General features: G+C 38.4%; 1 protein-coding gene and 1 long non-coding RNA gene across 12 annotated transcripts; one reads left to right on the top strand and one right to left on the bottom strand.

Annotated features, from left to right (window-relative positions):
* Positions 1-133: 133 nt before the first annotated feature.
* LOC117536394 lies at positions 134-6,543 on the top strand. 2 transcript variants are annotated; one of them, XR_004567552.1, is made up of 6 exons: positions 134-263; positions 1,761-1,946; positions 2,701-2,863; positions 3,803-4,187; positions 4,690-4,733; positions 6,434-6,543. It is a non-coding gene; the product is annotated as an uncharacterized LOC117536394 (long non-coding RNA). The 2 variants fall into 2 exon arrangements; XR_004567551.1 differs by having other exon boundaries at positions 3,803-4,733.
* A 3,940-nt stretch (positions 6,544-10,483) lies between these two features.
* On the bottom strand, positions 10,484-17,434 carry LOC117536392. 10 transcript variants are annotated; one of them, XM_034201240.1, is made up of 17 exons: positions 17,042-17,433; positions 16,004-16,262; positions 15,759-15,873; positions 15,588-15,662; positions 15,252-15,371; positions 14,961-15,116; positions 14,679-14,783; positions 14,333-14,565; positions 14,075-14,253; positions 13,422-13,536; positions 12,904-13,021; positions 12,732-12,823; positions 12,192-12,309; positions 11,993-12,094; positions 11,746-11,909; positions 11,094-11,270; positions 10,484-10,864 (listed from the first exon to the last, which is right to left on the bottom strand). In XM_034201240.1, exons 2-16 carry the CDS (start codon positions 16,070-16,072, stop codon positions 11,265-11,267), a joined length of 1,767 nt encoding a protein of 588 aa, XP_034057131.1. In that variant the 5' UTR covers positions 16,073-16,262; positions 17,042-17,433; the 3' UTR covers positions 10,484-10,864; positions 11,094-11,264. The 10 variants fall into 10 exon arrangements, with proteins under 10 accessions (XP_034057131.1, XP_034057132.1, XP_034057126.1 ...); XM_034201241.1 differs by having other exon boundaries at positions 15,252-15,356; positions 17,042-17,432; XM_034201235.1 differs by having other exon boundaries at positions 10,484-10,890; positions 14,961-15,371; positions 17,042-17,434.
* Between the last annotated feature and the right edge of the window lie 4,149 nt (positions 17,435-21,583).

The raw sequence follows: 21,583 nt of genomic DNA, 5'->3' as shown, positions 1-21,583 counted from the left end.
AAGAAGAAGAAGAAGAAGAGAAGAAGAAGAGAATGAAGAAGAAGAAGAAGAAGAAGAAGAAGAGAAGAAGAAAAAGAAAGAAGAGAAGAAGAAGAAGAGAGAAGAAGAAGAGAAGAAGAAGAAGAGAAGAAGAGAAGAGAGAAGAAGAAGACAGAAAGAAGAAGAAGAAGAAGAAGAAGCATGCTTAACTCACCAGGGTTTTTTGGACTCGTCACTGCATCACTGACAACATCCATTTATTTCCTACAGACAAGCTAATAAAGGTGAGTAGTCGGGATTTATTTTGTCGTCTAGTACAGTGACTAAGATTACTATGTTTACCTAGGAATAATGATAGCAAAGCTAAATTAGCCAAAAGTAGAATCAGCTAACGTTTAATGTGAGCATGGAAGTTATGTGATCCATCGGTTCATGCGGTTTTATCCAATGTTATCACACGTCACATTTCTTATAACTATATTAAATACTATTTATGTATTAAGTGAAGAGTCATCAGGGGTATAATGCTGCCGGAACACCGCTCCGGCACCTAAAACGGGGATGGTTGTTAGCATCTGGTGCTAGCTAGCTATGATAACGGATAGGCTGAGAGGCTAATGTAGGTAATGTAATGTTTACACAGTTAACTTTAGTCTAAGTTATCTCAGTGGGTCTGAAACAGTTTGGTCACCATATATGGAAACACATATTTCCAAGGCACACTTTTATATTATTGTATTATGTTCCACAATAGGAGTCGGAAACAGGCCTCAAGTTCTTAGGTTCAATAGCTCCATTGGTAGCATACAAATACAGGTTCATAGGTCACAGGTTGTATGTCGCAGGTTCAACGTCACGCAGCACCCTAAAGAAAATCGAATGAATGTAAAACATCGATGAAATCATTACAATTCATGCTATTGGACATACAACAAATACATATATAATACTTTTTTTTTTTTAAAGAGTAAATAGTTACATATGCACAAAGATAAATTAAAAAAAGTATTATTCTTATCTTTTTTTAATTATTGAAATGTATACAGTTAAGTTTCATATGGGTGTTGACAGATGTATCCATAGATTTAGTTAATTTTGCCCTCAAAGTGCACAAGATTGATGCATTTAACTTCCCGGGGGCCTCCGGACCCCCCTAGAGGACGTGAGATCCACCCCCACTTAAAACATATTCACATGGATAGGATACTAAATAAATGTGCACACTTTTTATATAGTAACCTTTGTACCTCAGCAGGAGGGAGTTAGTTAAGTGATCAGTGAAGGAACTTTATAAACTATCAAGCAGCTGTGTCCAGCATTTACTGTAAGAATCCACATTTATTCAATAATGCAGACTTTTAATAAACGACCATTCTTTGTTGATTCTGGCTGGAGTGTTAATTGACAGTAGTTACATAAGCTTCAAAACGAGCCACAACTGCGCGTGCACGCATGCGGAACTTATAGAGTTAGCAATACACCCCTGGTAATGATGATTTTAGTATTAGTTCTGTGATGATGGAGCATCAACTTTTGGATCAACCAGATATTGACAGATTAGGGTTGTCGATAACAGTCACTTTAAACATGTGACTGACTCTGTATAACCATTTTTTTCCCTTACTCTTGTGATTTTTGTTCATCCTATCTAAAAGATAAAAAAACACGAGTTCATTGTTTTAACAAGATTTTCACGACATAATAAAATACATGAATCCTGTAAACATTTGTAGTATAGTATTCTTATTTGTTTTATTCCCTTATCTGTGTTTCTGTTACAGATGCCTACTCAAAAAGTGTGCCAGACTTGCAAACACAAAATAGGAGTAGCCAGCAGGCAATGTGGTGCCAACCAACCCTACAAGGAGAAACTATCCAAGCAAAAGGAAAAGGTTGCACAGGAGTGGAAGGCCACGCAACAAAAAAACCACAGTGTCAACAAAGTTTATGACTCAACAAATCTACTGGTACATTTTTTTTTCTTGCAGATGTCAGTTGGCAAACACAGAATTATGTGACTATGGTTTCCTAAAATAAATGAAATATCATACACATTTTGAATAAATGGTAAAACCAAGAATGTCACAGAATCAAATGTAAAGATCTAAATAATAAATTAAAAATAAATAAATATACAAAATGTTTGCTGAATATAGATATATTAACATTGGCTCAACTCTGCCCAAAACCAGCCAATATTAATATAGTGCTTGAAAGACAATCAAGTCCTGGAAAGAGTTTGTATTAATAAAGAGGCCCTTAAAAGCACTTTAATTTAGCTTACCAGAGTCTCTGACTTTGAGCCGTGTTCATCTGAAGTGCTTTAGTCATCAATATTTTGAGTTAATGCAGAACTTTGAACCTGAAATGACATAGGTTATAGCTTGCTGACATATTTCAAAGCTAAATGTAGCTTATTCAGATATCTGAATGTGAGAGTTAAATAGACCCATATAAAAATAACCATGCCCATGTAAATAAAACTCAAAAAGTGAACCTGAGCTTTTTTTCATGGTGTTTTTTGGGGCTCCCCTAAAATGGGTCTAAAATCACACCTGGTTAATGGTGGGGTGCCTTCCTCAATGTGCATACGTATCACATCAGTGCATTTTTCACTTGTGCAAAAATAAATGGAGTTGTAAAAGCTTTAGGTGTGTGAAAATGTTTAGAGCTGTTATGTAAACAATATTTCTTGTTTTTTTTGTGTCCATTGTGTTCCAGCTCCACAAATGGAAACTTCTTGAGCGGCATCCCATCCTCCTTCTTGCCAAGAGAGGCACAAATGGTTTTGCGGTCGATTGCCTCTGTCCATGGCAAATTGAGACAGAAGATGGTAACAATGCACTTGTTACCATGAAGATGATTTACGAAAGCCTTCTTAATGGTAAAGTATAAAAATCCACATGCTATATTTTAAGCCAAAAGTCAAAAGCAATTTATCGCTTAACATTTTTTGTAAATTAATTGCTCAGTTATTTTGTTTTAAAAAAACATGTGAATCACTCTTTACCAAGTAGTACAAATATGTCGTTATGTCTTGTTTTGTCAGTTAAAGGGCCCATGTCATGCTTTTCCGGTTATCACCCGTCCCCTTGTGTTATGTAGCTTTTTCTGCATGTAAACGGTCTGCAGAGTCACTAACCCTCAAAGTACACCCTGTAGCGAGTAAAACTCTAACACAGAGAAGACCTGTCTGTGCTGCCCCAGAACGCCTCGTTGGACATTTCTCTTTTTCCATTGTTTACTTCCTGAGTATAGTGATATAGTGTTTAGGACAGAGAGTGAATACACAGAGACGCTGTATGAGAAACCAATGTGAGTTTGGAACATTGATCAATATAAATCTATTCTAGTAAACCTCAACAATGGAATTATGATCAGTAGAAATGGCCATGACATGGGACCTTTTAAACTAGAAGGAAAATACAAATAAATTGTTCACATGTGAGAATCTAATGATGACATGTTTTTACTGAAAGGATTACTCAAAACAATAAGCAATTATAGAAACAGCTGGTCAATCATTTTAAAGTTGACAATGAATCAACTAATAATCACCCTTACTTATATACTGATAACAATACTAATAATAACATTACGTTTTGTGAGACTATGTTTTTCGTAAAAGCTTAGCAGCACAACTATTGGTGGATTGCTGCACTGGTTTTCTCATCCTAACATTGAAGTCTTAAATGCTTGATTCATAAAAAACAATCAATATTTGTAGTTTCATTTTTAGCTGTAATTACTCAGATTATAAATGTATATGGATTATACTTGGTCATTTATTCACCATGCCTCTACTTTTTTTTCTTCTCAAAAGTGACTTTGGCAGTTGAACCACAGGCATAAATGGCCACAGACCCAGGATCAGATTCCTTGTCTGTACCTCTCTCCTCCGGCCTGACTCCTGCTCTCTCCTCCGGCCTGACTCCTCCTCTCTCCTCCGGCCTGACTCCTGCTCTCTCCTCCAGCCTGACTCAATTAGAATACGCCACCTTTTGTTTTGTTTAAGACTTTGCAGTATCAAAAGTCTCAGTGCCATTTTGAATAGTTTAATTGAGCACAATGTGATGTTAGGCAATGTTTAGGGGGTTATTGCTGAACTTCAACCTATTACCATCTTTTAATTCCTTGCAGAATGTCCCATTCATCAAGGGTCAGCCACTTTCCCCTACAAAAAACTACTGAGGGAAAGAATCAGGGAGGTTTGTTTAGAAAATATTTTAAAATAAGAAATAAACTGACAATAATGCTTCCGTGGAACCAAGTCTTATCTTATCTTATTGGATTTTCGTATACTTTGTTTAAAAGGAGTGTTTCAGTCTTAAGCATGACTGCTAATCTAAATATTGAAATTACAGTAACAATAAATTATTATTAATTTAAGGTTGAGGTACTTGTGTAATGCTTCATGTCGCATTAATGCATCATGTCCAGCCATTTATTTGTATATTACATGTTTTCTTGTAATCATTTGTAGGTGAATTCTTGGCAGTGAAAATATCTTTTTAAATAATAATAGTATTCCAAAATATTAAACTGATGGGGAAAATGCTATTGACTATGTTACAGTCCTTCATATGTTTGAGTTAATCGTACCTACTATTATTTCAAATTATCATTTGATTTCTCTGGACTTTTCGTATTTACATATATGACATTTGAAAAAAAAAAAAGTTTACCTAAAATCTGTCTTTCTTTACTCAGGGCCATGCCGAGGTGTTGGTGCAGTGGCAGTCTTGCTCTGGATGGTATGTATCTAATCTGAAGTTTCCTTCAGTGTAGCTGGTGGGGCTGGCAGAACAGGGGCCAGAAAGTAGTCTTACCAACCAACTTCATCAACCCTGAGATCACTAACTTAAACATTTTGGGTTCCTCAGCAGTAAATTCAATTTAGTTGATCACATGGGGGTGGGGAGCCATGTCATCAATGGCTCTATCAGACAGCGATTGTGCCATAAAGTAAGACATCCAAGTTCTCTGCCCTTCATCATTCAGACATCGCAGGTCTCCCTTGAAAAAGAGATCTATGATCTCAATGGGACCAATCTGGTTAAATAAAGGTTTGAAATGAAATGAAAATTGCGCCCTAGAAACGCTGTCTGGTTGTAACACATAAGCAGGGAAGTAGCTTACATTGGAATATAAATTAAAATACAATATACAACTGAGTTTATCCTTGATCAATATCACTAAAGGTTAAATGATTGATATGTAATGCTGGATGGTATTTGATCTCTTTTGTAATTACTTACTTGTTACATTTGTTCTTAACAATTATACTATTAGTATAGTTAGTAAGTAGTATTATTGCTGTGTGCTGTCTTGGAGGCAGTTGTTTACTTGAGTAGAAGTACTCAGATCTTGTACTTGAGTAAAAGTAGAAGTACTCAGATCTTGTTCTTGAGTAAAAGTAGAAGTACTCAGATCTTGTACTTGAGTAAAAGTAGAAGTACTCAGATCTTGTTCTTGAGTAAAAGTAAGTACTCAGGTATTGTACTTCTACTTAAAAGTAGAAGTACCAGAGTGTAGGAATACTCTGTTACAGTAAAAGTCCTGCATTCAAAATGTTCCTCAAGTAAAAGTAGAAAAGTATTCTCATCAAAATATAGTGAAAGTAGCGACAGTAAAAGTAGTCGTTGTGCAGATTGGTCCATTTCAGAATAATAGATATGATATGTTTTATAATGATTGATCATGAAAGTGTTCTCAAAGCTGGTGAAGGTGCAGCTAGTCTGAAGTACTTTGTGTACTGCAGGGTAGCTGGTGGATTTACTCCAGGTGGAACTAAAGTCTGATTTAACACTTGATTAGATTTCACATCATTCATCCACATCTGTGAAGTAACTGAAGGTATTAAATACATGCAGTGGAGTCAAAGTACACCATGTACTTCTGACTTATGTTTACTGCCAACCTAAAAGTACCTCAAAAATAGTAATCAATAATGTATTGAAAAGTTATTTGGCTGATTGTTTTATATTGGCTCAGCCAGGTTATATGGGAGGCCCAGTCTACGTACAGATCACTCATTTTGAAATATTAAACTTACTTTTCTTTTCTTTAATTTTTCATCCTCGTGTAGAATGCTATCACGAAACACACATTTGGTTGTTTATAGCATAAAGAACATCTGATTTAATGTGAGGTAGGGAAATAATCATTTGAGTATGTGTATATAAATATGTAATTTACAACAGCTGTAAGATGCTTGAAAAGCTGGAAAATGCACCTTGAAAATGCTTGAAAAGTGCTTGAATTTGACTTTGGAAAAGGTGTAAGAACCCTGTGTATATATAAATATATATATTATACTGCACTTTCATCACGATATTTTTAAGTGACTTAGTGTATCTTCTCATTTGAAATAGCATTGTCAACATACTGTAGAACTACATATTCCAAACAGTTGAAAAAAAGCAATACTTTTTGCTGTGTTTCTGTTTTACAGTGGGGCGAAGTGGAAACATTCCTGGGAGCCAAAGGAAAACTTTCCTAATTAAATATGCCTGACTTTTGTTTTTCTACATTGGAGTAATAAAATACATATTTAAAAAAACATCTATGTAAGTGCCGTGCCTATTTGTGTTCTTATGTTATCAGTGAGCTGAAGCCAAGACAAATACAAATATGTTTTAAGTGTATCCATACAAACTCATTCTCTAAAACTGTCATGTTTGGTCTGTTGAATGACACCCATGAGGAAAAAGGTCCTATACATTATATCACATCGGCAGGGCTGTGATGTGATGAGGCCCTCGCGAGCGTCGACTGGGGGTGGTGGTGGTGTGTAAACCCCGGACACACCAAGCCGATTACAGCTAGTGGAGCCTCGCAGCAGAAACTGTGGCGCACTCAATTGCGCCGCATTTGTGCATCAGATGAGGCTCCCTCCACAAGATGAGGGCGAGAGGCAGACGCAGTCTGTGTGATCGGCGTGTAGGGAGGAGCGGGCCTGCACATCGGCATATCACAGACTGGTGCATACATTGTACAGGCGGCAATTTGAATTGGAATGCAGCCCACTCACGGCAGACAAACCCAAACACTTTTGGAACACGCCACCTCCAGACACATTAACATGCACTCCCCTAACTTTCCCCTAATCTGACATTGTATTTCATTCCATAACATCTTATCAACAGAGAAAATGAAGGGTAATCAAATAATAAAACATGTCACTCATATCACTTTCTTTCTTACTGTACTTGTCATTTTTATATCCTATATATTCAAGCTGCACTTCAACTTCAATTCTTGGCGATAATACAAAAAAATATTCACATTTATTTTTGGATTATGTCTATGGGGGGCCGTTAGGGACATTATTCAGAAATACTGTTCACACGTGAAACACACTGAAACCAAAATCATTTACAAACATGTACAAATCTCTCATATGCGATGGAAACTTCTGAAGCAATGGAAACTGGACTCAGAGAGACACGAGGAGAGCAGGAACTTTGATGGCAAACACTGATGGTTTATTCACAAGACATGTTGTGTGACACGAATTGACACAAAAGATTCCAAACCAATTCTGAAGATCTCTACCCCAGACCCATATGTAGCTAGTTCTGAGAGAAGAATCAACATTGTGCATAACGAGATAAAACCAACACCTCTATCAGCTGACGCCAACAGGCAGGAACAGGGAGACAAAACACTGAGAGCACAGCAGCCAAGGATACAGGTGCCTGCGCTCAGTCAGGACAAAACTGATCAACTGGCTCAAAGTTATTGGCCTTGAAAATATTTCGCCAACAATATATACATATGAAACGCTCTCACACACACACCATATGAAAGGTTCCAGGATAAGAGATCAACTCAGTGAAAGCACCGCCTGGTGACCAATCAGAGCTCAGTGTGCTGAGTCGACGTTCGCTACACACAGGGCCTCATCATATAACTTTGCGTGGGGCCACAAGTTGGCCAGGGGGTGCATGCAGAAGTATATTTTAAGCAACACATTACTGATCTTAGATTTATTTTTCTGATAGAAAGGGACACCTAGTGGTTAAAGCACGTTATTGAATTGTATTATTTTTCACAAAAATTAAACCATCAATAGCAAAAACAGAATTAACTGTCATTAGTAAACGACTCAAATAAAAAGATCATAAGTGGTTTTGTTTTACATATATTTTAAGGATAATAATAGCAATGTAATTATGTGTCTATGACACTTATAACACTGATTTGAAAAACATACAGAAACTATTAATTCACTGCCCTTAATAAAGTATTTAAATATACATTTCAGGTGTGCTGTTTTGTTAAGTAATGGATATTGAATATGGAATAAAGGTTTTGACAAGACCTGGTGTAACAATAATCAAAAAGGACATTAAAAGAGCTCCAGATGTTAATTATCTGTTTTTGCAAAAATAAAGTACACAAAGTTGATTCTAGACTCTTTAAACACAGGTGATTGTATTCTTGTAAAAGTAACAATAACAAGCTCCATTTTCTATCTCCAGTCCGACTCATACTAATATGCAATGTGTTTGGTTCTATACAAACTCAGTAATATCCATTGTGATACAGTTATAAGGCCTTCACATGAGACTGTCAGTGGAAATTAAAGGGGATCAGGAGCTCACGTCTTCTCAGAGTCATCATCATCATCATCATGTTCTCTGCTGCTGCTGCTGCTGCTGCTGCTGCTGGAAGTGAGTCAACACTTATTATACTGCTGTTTAACAGGATCATCTGTCATATAACATTTTTTTTATTTGTACAGGTGTGAAGTGTGAACAGTTGACACAGCCAGCCTCTGTGACTGTGCAGCCAGGTCAACGTCTGACCATCACCTGTCAGGTCTCTTATTCTGTTTAATAATAATAATAATAATAAAATTCAATAACGTGCTTTAACCACTAGGTGTCCCTTTATATCAGCTGTGCACCTTTATGGTGCACAGCCTGTCTACCAATTGGATCAAATATAAAAGTCAGCCGAATTAGTGTTGATACTGCAAGGAGACGTATTGTGTGAAAAATAAATCTAAGATGTTGTTTAATTGCTGATATATGTATGATCCACTTCACGTTTTCAGTTTTGGCAGCAGTTCTCCTGTTTGTCTAGAAGTCTTCTCATCAGGGCTGTATAAATAGAGAACTACGGCAGATATGTAATATGTAATGCAGCCGAACCGTGTATTACAATGCCGTTATGTGATGACATTCAAAGAGAAAAGCAAGCACACTCAGAATAAAGTATTATTTTAATGTTTTCGGATTTCACATCGCATAAACACCATTTCCCAACGTGCATTGCGGCTAAACCATCGAATCACCGAGCTGAGGTCTGTTTCCGGTATTGTTTTTGACAGATGTATTTTGTTATACACACACATTCCTTCACATTTAAATTTACATTAAAGTATTTCGTGAGGCCATATAAAATGTTTTTAAATATGACTACTGTTCGAGTTGAAGAGTTTGTAAATTAACATGAACCGAAGCTGTTGCCTGGTAACACAAACGCACAACGTCACGTCCGTTAATTCCACATCCACAGATTAACATCGATTTAATAAATTAATGTAGCCTTTGTTTCTGCTAAAAGAGGTGTCGACCAGCAAATCAAGAAAATCGGCGAAATCGAGTGTGACTATTACAAATTAAATCATTATTTTATTAATATTGATAATAATAACAACCGACCGTCGGGGTAGCATTTGCTTGGCATTTCCGGGTATATCTCCACTGGTTGGGCCATGTTAACAATACTGTGTAATTGTCACGTTTGAAGGGACAACATCGTGACATCTTCACGTCTCCCAGCATGGTAAATCGTCACATGTTCACGTCTTGCCTTGATACCGGGTTGTGCTGACCATGTCCATGCCTTTATGACAACAGTGTACCAATCTTCTGATGGCTACTTCCAGCAGGATAACTCACCGTGTCACAAAGCTCAAATATTCTCCAACTGGTTTTGAACATGACAATGACTTTTACTCAAATGGCCTCCACTGTCACCAGATCCAAATCCTACAGAGCACCATTGGGATGTGGTGGAACCAGAGATTTGCGTCATGGATGTGCAGCTGACAAATCTGCAGCAACTGCGTGATGCGATCAGGTCAATATTGAGCAAAATCTCTGAGGAATGTTTCCAGTAGCCTACCTTGTTTAATCTATGCCATGAAGACTTAATGCAGTTCTGAAAGCAGATGGGGGTCCAACCCATCCTAGCAAGGTGTACCTAATTAAGTGGCCGGTGAGTGTATTACTTAGGTCCATTTGTATTGTTAGTGTGTGTCTGTAGGAGTAAAATCTAGACACATTCTTTGGATGTAAGCATTGGTTAATTAAACAGATCATGATAATAAGGGTAATCACCAAAACCTTATACCAGGGGTGGGGAACCTCCGGCCCTCGAGGTAACTCGGATCCGAAGGTGACTGATAACTGCTAATGGCATTTAGTTGAATACCAGACATAGTAAATGCAAAGCAGGATAATACAAAAAAAAGGTAATAAACAAGCCATTAAATCGTAATACTCGTTTTAATACGTTCACATGCATACAACACAATACAATAGACTTGTTAAGTCCTGTTCGTTGTCCTGTTTGTTGTCCTCATCACCTTCCTGTTTGTTATCCTCATCACCGTCCTGTTCGTTGTCCTCATCACCTTCCTGTTTGTTGTCCTCATCACCGTCGTGTTCGTTGTCCTCATCACCGTCCTGTTCGTTGTCTTCATCAACGTCTTCAATGTCTTCCTCCATCATGAGAAAAGACGAGTCCGTGCCAATACAGCTGTAGGTGCTGGTGACTCTGCTCAGTTTCTGCTCCAGAAGATATTGATGGTATAAAAGACAGCAGTGCAGTCCCCTGTATCCCTCTTCTGTTATATCGCTTGGAGAAACTAAAATAAAAAGACAAAATGACAGTCTATGTAAGGCAACTTTTAATTAGCATTGATGTTGGTTCCATATAAGCAATTTTAATGTTTAACTCCGAGGCTGTATATTAGCTAAAAAGATTTGTGATTCAGAAAAAATGCAATCATTACAGATGCTATTCAGTGACAGACGTTTGACACTGACCAGAAGGGGCAGTGGCAAATGTTATAAATCGGTATTTGTGGAACATACTTTGGTTCCTGATGTCGTCTTTTGTCTGATGAAGGAGGTGGTCCAGTTTGTCCAGTGCCTGCCTCAGATTTTGACAATGCTGGGTCATCTCCTTCACAATGATGACTTTCTCCTCTTCCATACGCCTGACCAGCATAACCTGGTCAAAAAGTCGCCTCTTTGTGCGCAGGTTCACCACCATAATGGAAAAAACACAAAATATGACAACACAAACACAATGGTAAGGCTAATAAAACAAATAATATCCGTTTGCATTCAATCTTTTTAACTTAAATTGCCCAAAACCTTGAAATCTGGTAAAAAATGTCCAACCTCGCCGCTTGCTGAATTTTTTCAATTCTGTCTATGTTGGCAGAATTACATTCAGTATGTCTTGAGATTCAACATTAGTATGCAGTTCAGGGTGGTCAGGAAGGGTTTTACTGTTTCCATAGATGTGCCTGTCCCAGTGAGACTATAGCATGATTATTAAGACTTGATAGGGCAACATCATACAGACCTTTCAATATAATTATTTCAAAATGCTTTGTTGTGATCATGATGATTTGTGACACCTATGTTGACAGCTCTGTGTTACATTGGTGATTGTATTCTAGTACTACAACTGCATTTATGGAATATCTAGGGCAAACAAAAACAAGTTGTTTCTTACCATCTCCCAGGGCAGAATGACATCCTCAGACAGACTGCATGCTGCTTCTGTGTCAATTGTCTCTGTACAGGTATCAATGGTGTTGTACTGCAGTAACCTCTCTCTGAGTTTATTCTTGAGCTCTGTCAGTCTTCTCCGTTTGCGTTGCCTTGTTTGGTTGCTGTCTGTAAAGTAAAAATAATAATAATACTAACAATAACAACAACAAGAAACAAATATTGTTTCTAGATAACGTAATAATAAATACCATTTTGTCGATAGAGGTCGTGTTTCTTTCTTCGGAGGGAATAAATAATGTCATCTATTTCTCTCTGGAGCTCCTCCTGGCTGCTCTGGCCTCCATGTTTCTCTTGAAAACAGAAACAACCAGGTATAATCATAAAACATGAAGCCAAATGTTTGGAAATATGGAACCAAATCTATACCACAGTGATCATATAACATACCAGTGGCTGCCCATTGCTTGACCTCCAACACCCACTGCTCCGTGTCCTCCAGGGAGATGTTCAGCTCTTGCTTGAGACTCTCAAGATTGTCCACTTCAGTTTGTGCTCTCTGTGTAGTCTGGTTAGAATGTTTAAAAGCAGAAAGTGAATATGCGTTCCAGTTGGTTGAGAAGGTTGTTTTTTACTGAATTCCTTTATGAACATTAACTGACCAGACAACATGAAATGCTAAACACCTTCTCTTCAAGGTTGGCAAGTATCACCTTAGAGTCCCTTTTCTTTTTTTTAAAAGATCAAGCAGGATTAACATGATTATTATTATACAGAAATTCAGATGAATCAACCTATAGTGCTTAATTACAAACAACAGAACAGAGACTCTCTTGGCAGAGCAGTGTGCTATGGCAGCACCATCATAATGAAATTATTGCAGAATATATTTTATTCAACAACATGTAGCTAAGGATGGTGTTAAATTACTACAACAAGAAACTCAGATATTCTTAATGTACATTTTGAAATGCAGCATGGACGTCTTACTTTGACAAATCTCTTTGAGAGTGTCTTGTGGAGATTCTCCACCTTCCTGTGGTTCCATAGCATAGCCAGCACGGTTATCATATCTGCTCTAGCTGTAAACACAAAAACATGAGAATTCACATCAGCTTTACAATGTGGCACTGCTTAAAACAATTTGTTTTCCTCTACCAACCTGATTTGGTCATGTATTTTGTTGTCAGAGCTGCCCTTGAGAGGAAGCTGTTAACCTGTTCCACTTCCTCGCCAACAGTATTTCCAGCACCTTCCTGGCTTCTGCCACCCCACTTCACCTGCTCAGAATCATAAACAATGAGATCTAGATATTTAGTTCAATATTATAATTTCTTGTACTGTACATCTTTAGTTAACATCAGTGTCAGGAGAAATTTCAGAAAGTTAAAATGTTCTGAGATTGAATTATGCTTTGAGCTACAATGTCACAACTGCAGTTATTTGAAGCTCTGTTCATTCATTATTTCTACAGTGCGGATATATTTACTAAAACAACATAATGGGTTTTGGAAGCCTATCCTTGTGACAGTCTGTTTTGTAACAATTTTGTCAACATTTGTAACTATTACAATTATTCCACAGGCTTGAATAGAATATACTACATGATATTCTTATGTGCACTACAATTTCTAAAACATTTGAATCTAGTCACACAAATGTTTAACTTGCATACTGTACCTCGCATTTGCCTGTGTGGGCCTTGGCGTGCATTACAGAGAGAAAAGGTTTCATCTCTGTAAGTGGTTGGAGCTCTGGCAACTTTGCTGCCATCTTCTCCAAATAAGGCCAGTACCTGTAATGACAAAATCAATTTGCTTTTGCTATCAATTTTTCATAAATGTGGAAAAGGCCTTTGTGAATTTGATCTGTAATTTTGTGTAAAGCCTTTTGTCACCATTATTTAACATTAGTGAAAAGTTTACTGACTTCTTGTAGAAAGGTACAAATAAAAGTACATCCTTTATATTGCTGGGCATGGAATAGGGCAGAGGAAGGCAGAGAAAAAGGTTCCTGGACAATTTAATACATTTATCATGAAGCGATTATATCCAAAGCTGGTTCTTAGCTCCAACATATCCAACTAACGTCAACCATTTAACATTTTAAAGTTGAGCTAACTTTACAGGCGTCATATACAATAATGTTTATGAATTGGATTGATATAATTATGTGTAATTACAAACCAACTATTGTTTTCTGATGGTCTACAAACTTTGGAAAATAAAAATAAATAAAAAAATTGGAAAGTTGGGGAAAGTTAAACATTTCAGCAAAGACATTCAGCTTAGTCAATAAAACAACAACTAAAATGAGAATATGATTTCACTGACCCTCTGGACTTCTTGAAGCGATAATGCTTTCTATTGCCATCTACAGCAATAGCCAGCATGTCAGGTGTGCATGCTGGGCATTTAAAGGGCTCCACCAGGCACAGATCTTCTTGTCTGTAATTACAGAAGGCAAACTCCCGAAAGACTCTGTGGAAGGTATCGCTACAGATTCTGCCTGTCTGGAAACAAGAATGGTATTCATTTTGTTAATTAAAAGTTTGGTATTCAAAAATCTTGAAAACCACATTTTATTCTTACCCTTCCTGTGGAGAACGATCGATGTTCAAGCATTTTTATAAATACTTGCTGGGATAATGCTGGGCTGGCCAATTTCATTTGCTCGAATGATGTGAACACATCAAACTTAAAAATAATTTTGCAGCTGTCGGTTGCTGGCCAGTATTTGTATCCAAGCAAGTCACCTATGCTCGGGGACCATTTGGTGGAACAAGTTGGACAGCACACAGAAGGCAGGCAAACGTTGTATGGACCTGAGAAAAAATATAAATGTGCAATTTGACAGGTATCTATGCAACGCAGGACAAAAGTATAATAGTAATCCTGTATTTTTGCTTGACCACATCGTCTTCTGGTGGCAACAAACCATTGATAGTCACCAACACGGTCTGCTTTCCTGGGATGATGGTGAAATCTTGGCTTGGACCACAGAAGCAGATTTGGGATGGTGGAGGAATTGGAAGCAGACACACTGTAGCAAAGACAATTTCAGAGATTCATATGCATGTTAGGACATGTAGTCAATACAAATTGAGACATTTGAATAGTTAAAGCAAACTTCCGACATGGTGAAAATGATGCCGCTGTATATGTAGTGCACATTAGGAAACCATGGTAAGGGAATATGTAATAAACTATTTGAACCCACCTTGTTCACAGAGTCCATATTGGCCACTTTCATCCACAACCACTAAGGATGTGGGAGGAATAGGTCTGTAAAACCCATCAATCATGGCTTCCCTGTCATGGAAGACATTTTTGCCATGGATAATTGGGTCACATGCCGGACAAAGAAAGGGAGTTCCTGGTGGAACACAGTCCAAGCACCGGACCACAGCATCAGCAGTTTTGCATTGGAGACAGGGACGTTTAGTGACAATCTCTGCAGCCAATTTCAAATTAAGGAGCTCTGGCATTGCAGCTCTGAATTTTTGTTCACGTTTCAACTGTCTTTGGGTCCATGTTGTTACAGTGGGTGTTTCTTCTGATGATGCAGGGACAGTGAGAGAACCCAACAGGTTTCTCAGTGTGAGAAGATGTTGATCTAAAATAACAAAATATAAAACAAATCATGGAATTTAGTTTAATTAAAAAAAGATATTCCATACTTATACATATTTGGGTCGGAAAACAATCGACCTATTTGGTCGTATTAGTTGGAGGACTTGTTGATGGCTTTTCACTTTAAAATGTATCATGAACACAGCGATTACATACTATAAACAATTAGCTACATTTCAAGTTGAAGGATAATTTAAGAATTCATTGTGCATACCAAGACTTGGGACCTGTAGAGGAATCTCATGTGTCTCCTCGACCTCTGGGGACTCCAGAGAGCTGGAAGGTTTAACTGCATAAACAAAGTACGATGATATAGGAAACATTATTGAAGACCAACGACATTAAAACTTAATGAAACACTAGAACTAGATGATATTGTACAGACCAGATCGATTCTTATTCCAATGTTGGGGTAGAATGTTCCCATCCAGGTCCCTCTTCCTCCAGGACATATTTGATCCTTGCGTTATTTTCTTTGGTTTCTTCGGTTTCTTCGGTTTCTTTGGTATATTAATATATAAAAGAGATTAGATATACCCCTTAATTGTTGCACACAAATCTTTGTAATGTGTGTGTCTTTTATCATTTGAGTAAATGTTATAATACATATTTGGATAATGTTGTACTTGCCTTATTTGCCAACTCATCTGCGAGGGCTTTCCCCGCCTCTAGCCATTCATTCAGTTGCTTGGATGCCATTTTTAAGTGAGGGTAAAAAGGGCAACAACAAACAAAGGATGAACTGACATACAGCGAGGGAGAAAAACAAAACAAAAGACAAGAAAATGAGAGGGGTGAAAGAGAGTAGGAAGAAGAATATGGCTCTGAAAAGAACCGTTGATTTTTTTATGATAATAGGCTATTTCAAATAATTGAATTGATGGATGACCTGAAAAATAACAAACAGATTAACTCAGATTAGTTGTGCTACCATGTCTTTTAATTGTTGTTTCATAAATAAACATTTGTCTAAATAAAACTACAGGCACCAATGTCAATCAAGTCCCAGGTAAATCAGTAATTACAGGGAAATATATTTCTCTTTTTAACTAGATGTGATGGCTTCACAAAACTTAAGTTGAATTAGCGAATGTTTAAAGTAGTAAAACTACTATGACCTGATTATATTAAAGTGTTGAACTTACCTTAACTAGCATTAATGCAACATGTTAGGTGACATTTAGAAGAAAAAAAAGTGTGTGCATTATAAAAAACGCCATGTAAATGTCTATTATTATTATTATTATTATTATTATTATTAAAATGCCATTTCCTTTCGCATTGTTTAAGGTCATATCATGTCCTGGTCTGGCTGAATATACATACTTTTGCCATTGTTATGTTTTATGTCACGTGCTACAAAGGGTTTTGTTTTTAGGCAAGATTTTAGCTCCTTTTGTGCGAAGGAGAAAACTCTCCCTCCAACTTGTTGCAGAAGAACCTTCTTATATTGCAATACATATCCGTTAGCGCATCTGTACCTAAGCTAAGTGCTAACCTTTGCAACCATGCTATTGCTAACAACAAGCATTCGCATATACTGCCTATGCCACGGGCCAGCCCTAAAACGTAAAACTGAAATATCGTGGTTAAACATGATTTGTAGACAAACGACAGGATTAATTAAAAGCGTAAACAAATCAAATGAAATACAGAAATCAGATTTACCACTTGTACAGCTGTGACGCTCTTTAACAATTCTTCTTCTTCTTCTTCTTCTTCTTCTTCTTCTTCTTCTTCTTCTTCTTCTTCTTCTTCTTCTTCTTCTTCTTCTTCTTCTTCTTCTTCTTCTTCTTCTTCTTCTTCTTCTTCTTCTTCTTCTTCTTCTTCCACTCGTCGCACTTTTATTGATGCCCAAGGTTAAAGTTCACGGGATTACGATCCGCCAGGAGTTGCTAAATTTAAAACATGACAATAGGTCGTAATAAACTGCTGCAAGAAATGAATAGACGGGAGCATGTTGTTTCTTACACGACCACTAGAGGTGCTACACTTTAAAACGTGGCTATGGGTCGTATTTGGGTCGGAAAACAATCGACCTATTTGGTCGTTTTTTGTAGGAGGACAGGCTGCTTTGTATACAGGAACACTGAAAAATGCATTTGAGAGATCTTATGACAGTAAAAAAATAATGCAGAGACTGGAACTTGGGAAATAATCAGATAAGGATTTGGGACGAGCGTGCATGCACAGCTGCATTTACTGTAAATCCTGGACAAATCTCCACTCGTCAGGAGGTTTTGTCTCTGATCTTTTTGACAGGAAACACTGGAGTGCGTACCGGAATCGTTACACGGAATAATTACCCCTTGTTTAAGCAGAGAGGTAAACACTGGCCAAATGCCATCAACAGCTTCACGTTTCAATGGGTACGGGGGTTGATTTGAACGGAACGTGGACATTAACCCTACGTCATATCTGTGAGCTGCCCAGAGTGAGTATGGCACATCTGAAAGCGCGGCAGGAAGCTCAGAGATATGAGAATTACCTCATCATCCACAACCAACAGCAATGTGCGCAGAACGGCTACGTTCGTGCACATTTTCATTTGATACACGTCACGTGACACATTCTGTGTGTGTAGGTGCCCAATCAGTGACTGACTCCCAATCTTTAACGATTGGACCCAAATCCCTCTATCTATCAGTGGGGCCCCTGGCTAGTGAAATGTGTGGACCGCCCCTGGGATTTGACACAGTTTGGGTGTGAGTGCAACAGGAACCAGCTGTGCAGCAAACTCCAAGCATAGTTTTAAGCATGAGCTCCTCATTCACACATTCTAACAGAAAACTCTCATCATAGCATTTACACGGATCATCAACAACGTTAGTACAATGCAAAAAAAAAACTTCCATGAACACCGCAGGTGGAAAACACGTTGATCAGTCAAACCGCAACAACACCTGAGAATCAGGATATGTCAGCAGCCATTTGATACACATTCACACAGTTCTTTATCATCAAATGCCAGTTTTTGAACCATCGTAGGAGATGGCTGCCGGACTTTAAAACCCTCATTTGTGGAAAAATAAGATCTAAGCCGAACCGGAGTTTCAGATCTCTGCCCAGTAAATGTATTAGGCAGACGGAGGATAAAAGAAACTGTTTTTGACTGATGTGGGAAATGGATTGACTATCATCACCGTTATCTCTACTGTGAAGTGATACAAAAACTTCTCCTTTACAGTCACCCCAGCCGCTCCTATTGAGTGCATAAATCTACCACTAAATTTGCAATCAGGCAAATCTTCCCTTTTTACTATAGAATGTGTAGCCCCAGAATCAACCAAAAAAAATATAACATCAACACCCATGATAGCTAAAGTTAGTGTGGGACATTTCTCAAATGCTGTTTCACTGTCATATTTCAAATATATATACCCTCTTTAACCACAGGCATGTCTCAATTACTCAATAGCATGATGTGTGTGTCTGTATCACTCCCCTGGTTCAATGCTGCTCGCTGAATTTCCGTCTCGCTCGATCGGGCCCCTTCCTCCCCATCTGGTGTAGGTCATTCTGATTGTGAATGATGGCCCCGTCCTTGCTGTCCCCCTCTGCCTCCACTGCCAGTGTTCTGTGAGCAGTCCCATAATCCAATGTTCAACACTGCCACACTTGAAACATCTTTCGTCAAATGAAGGTCTTGCTTCTCGTCCTCTGCCTCGGAAAACCTCTTCTGCCTCTCCCTCGGTATTGTGACCGGCCAGCATTCTGCGTACCTTGCGCTGTGTCTGTGAGTCCGTTGAGAAAGGCATTACTGGCTTGGGCTTGGGTTTGTTTATCCCGCTGTTGTCCCCATCTACTTGGGGTGGACGAGCTTACGGGGAGTCTGTTGACTGCATGGCTGGGACTTGTAGTGGCGGTGGAGGTGGTTGAGGTGGCCCAGCTGGATTGCCAGGGTTGTACCCCGGGGGAGGGAAAGGATACCCAGTCGAGGAGAGGTCATTCAGGCCTGCAATGGAAGAACACAGAGATGTCTGGGGTTTACATGGTTTTGGAAATAATTTATTTTCCTTATTTTCTTCACATTCATCTTCAACCTTAATATTTTATTTAATGCCCCAAGGCCAACTGCCTTCTTTCACGGCATTCTGCTTAATCCTCCCAGTATTTATTATAAACCCTTTTTTTTTAGTACACTTTCTGTGAGTGTCCAGTTTTCTATATAAGTCTTTTACTTTAACTTTATATTTATTTCTACTTCTTCTTGTAATTTATTCTTTAGGTTCTTGATTTTTAATTTACTCAAAAACCTCCCTTTGGAAATCCAAACATTTCCGTCCATATATTTAATTTAGACAGACTGTCCTCACCATATTTTACTCTCATGACATCCACAATCGGACCCTCAGGAGGGGGGAGTACAAACCCCCTACCTTGCTTTGCTCCCATGACAAAGTCTCTAAATGTTACTAAACCACCCCTGACAAAACAAGGGGTGTTTAAACACCTTTCTTTTTTTTCATCCGTCGATGATGTGATATTTGTTTCTCAGTACAAATCACGCAAAAACTGATCGTAAACCCACGATCTACGACGGGATAAACCCTACTTTCGAGCAGTCCCTCTCATAAATGTCATGGAGTTTAATTACGTTTAACTTTAAACAATTTAGACACTGCACTTCTCACCCAGTATTGAAAAGCCTTTTTAAGTCCGTTGGATCTCGTGAAGTCAATCAGTTCCACCCCCGGCGCTGGTCCTCTCGTCCCATACGGTTTCTGTCGGGGTAGAGGAGGATCCGCGGATCCTGGAGCATGCCACCACCAGCGTCCGTAGGTGTCCCCAATCGAACTTGCAGAGACCCTGCTCGCAGCGCCAATTGTTATGGAAAGCCTTTTTACCAATACTGTAGAGTACAAGTCAGAGTGATCAAAAACAAATAAATGGTGAATCAGACAGAGTTGTCTTTCTGGTGATTTTATTTGAAGCTTCAAATACACATTAGATACAATAAAATATAGGCACAGGTCTCACAGAGTATAGAATAGTCTGCGCGAGTGTGCGCAGTTCAATATAGTAGCAAGGCTTATATACAAGAAATGGGTGAGAAGGTAAGAAATCTGTCTTCACACGGTCACATTGTTATTAGACACCTGGCCTTGAGCTGTAGATCTCAGGAAAGGCAAGTTCTCGTGTGACTATGTGTGAGTCTCAACATAATAGCAGCTGTGGCCTTGAAGTAGAGTAGATAGAGGCAAACAGCACATCTAACCAAATGAGAAGCATTTGGTTACTTTGAACATATAAGGATCACACATCTTGTGTCCACATCTTTCTGTTGTGGTGGTCATGCCACACCGTGCACGTGCATGCATGCGCAAGTCATGGTAAGATATCTGGATTCAGAGGTTGCTTTTTCTTTGCACAGCATGAAAGAAAGGCCAAATGAATGGGCTGTGATTTTAGTTTTTTTAAGCAGAGGTCAATCATTATATGGCCCTCGGAGGATGTTGAAAACATTTAAATGGCCCTCGAGAGGAAAAAGGTTCCCCACCCCTGATCTAATGGAAAGAAAACTTCCAAAAAATACATATAAATGGTGTTCGTTTTATTACCATGTCTGAATGTATCTATAGATTTAAAGCAAATCTGCATTTACACATTTCAGGGGAAAATACTGACTTGACGTAAGTAACTATCTGGGGAAGTTGTGAGGTGATATGTTTTTTTGTTTGTTTTTTGTTGTATCCTTTTAACCTGCAATGCCTTGGTAACTGCATGCAAATTAGCCCAGTTTAATTAAGATAAGATAATACATTAGATAGTACTTTATAGTGAACTAGTTAACGCCTAATTTGCATATGTAGCCGACCATAGAGGTAAAACACTTTTCGGCCACCGTAGTATTGCGCTACAGAGGTACCGCCCACTTCCGCATTCCCTTCACTTGGTAAACAATATTTATACAGCTGATAGCCAATAGTTCTTTCCCGTTCGACCGAGACGTTTCCGGTAAGTCTCCACAATTATCGAGTTAGTGGCATGTTAGGCTCTGGGTGTTTAACTTTGACACATTACTCCAGCAGACTGTAGCTTTGCCCGTGACGGTGATAAGACCGGCGGTATTGTGTGTGTGTGAGTGGCTGCGCCGTCCGAGGGACATAAGGTATGTACGATCATGGTTTTTTACAAAGACTACGATCATGGCAGCATTTCTGTAGCATGTGCTTTGTTCTTTTATAGATTGTCCGCCACTGCTGTTTT

Source organism: Gymnodraco acuticeps, unplaced genomic scaffold (assembly GCF_902827175.1).
Source record: "Gymnodraco acuticeps unplaced genomic scaffold, fGymAcu1.1, whole genome shotgun sequence".
NCBI classification, from domain to species: domain Eukaryota; kingdom Metazoa; phylum Chordata; class Actinopteri; order Perciformes; family Bathydraconidae; genus Gymnodraco; species Gymnodraco acuticeps.
The sequence above is the reverse complement of the archived record's forward strand: the minus strand, read 5'-3'. Positions and strand labels throughout refer to the sequence as shown.

Excerpts from the sequence above, each read along its gene's own strand:
- LOC117536392 (XM_034201235.1), bottom strand. The coding sequence starts at position 16,072 with ATGGCATCCAAGCAACTGAATGAATGGCTAGAGGCGGGGAAAGCCCTC. Across the intron at positions 14,566-14,678 it reads CGTGTTGGTGACTATCAATG|GTCCATACAACGTTTGCCTG; the intron begins GTTTGTTGCCAC and ends ATTTTTTCTCAG. Across the intron at positions 12,310-12,731 it reads TCTCAAAGAGATTTGTCAAA|ACTACACAGAGAGCACAAAC; the intron begins GTAAGACGTCCA and ends CATTCTAACCAG.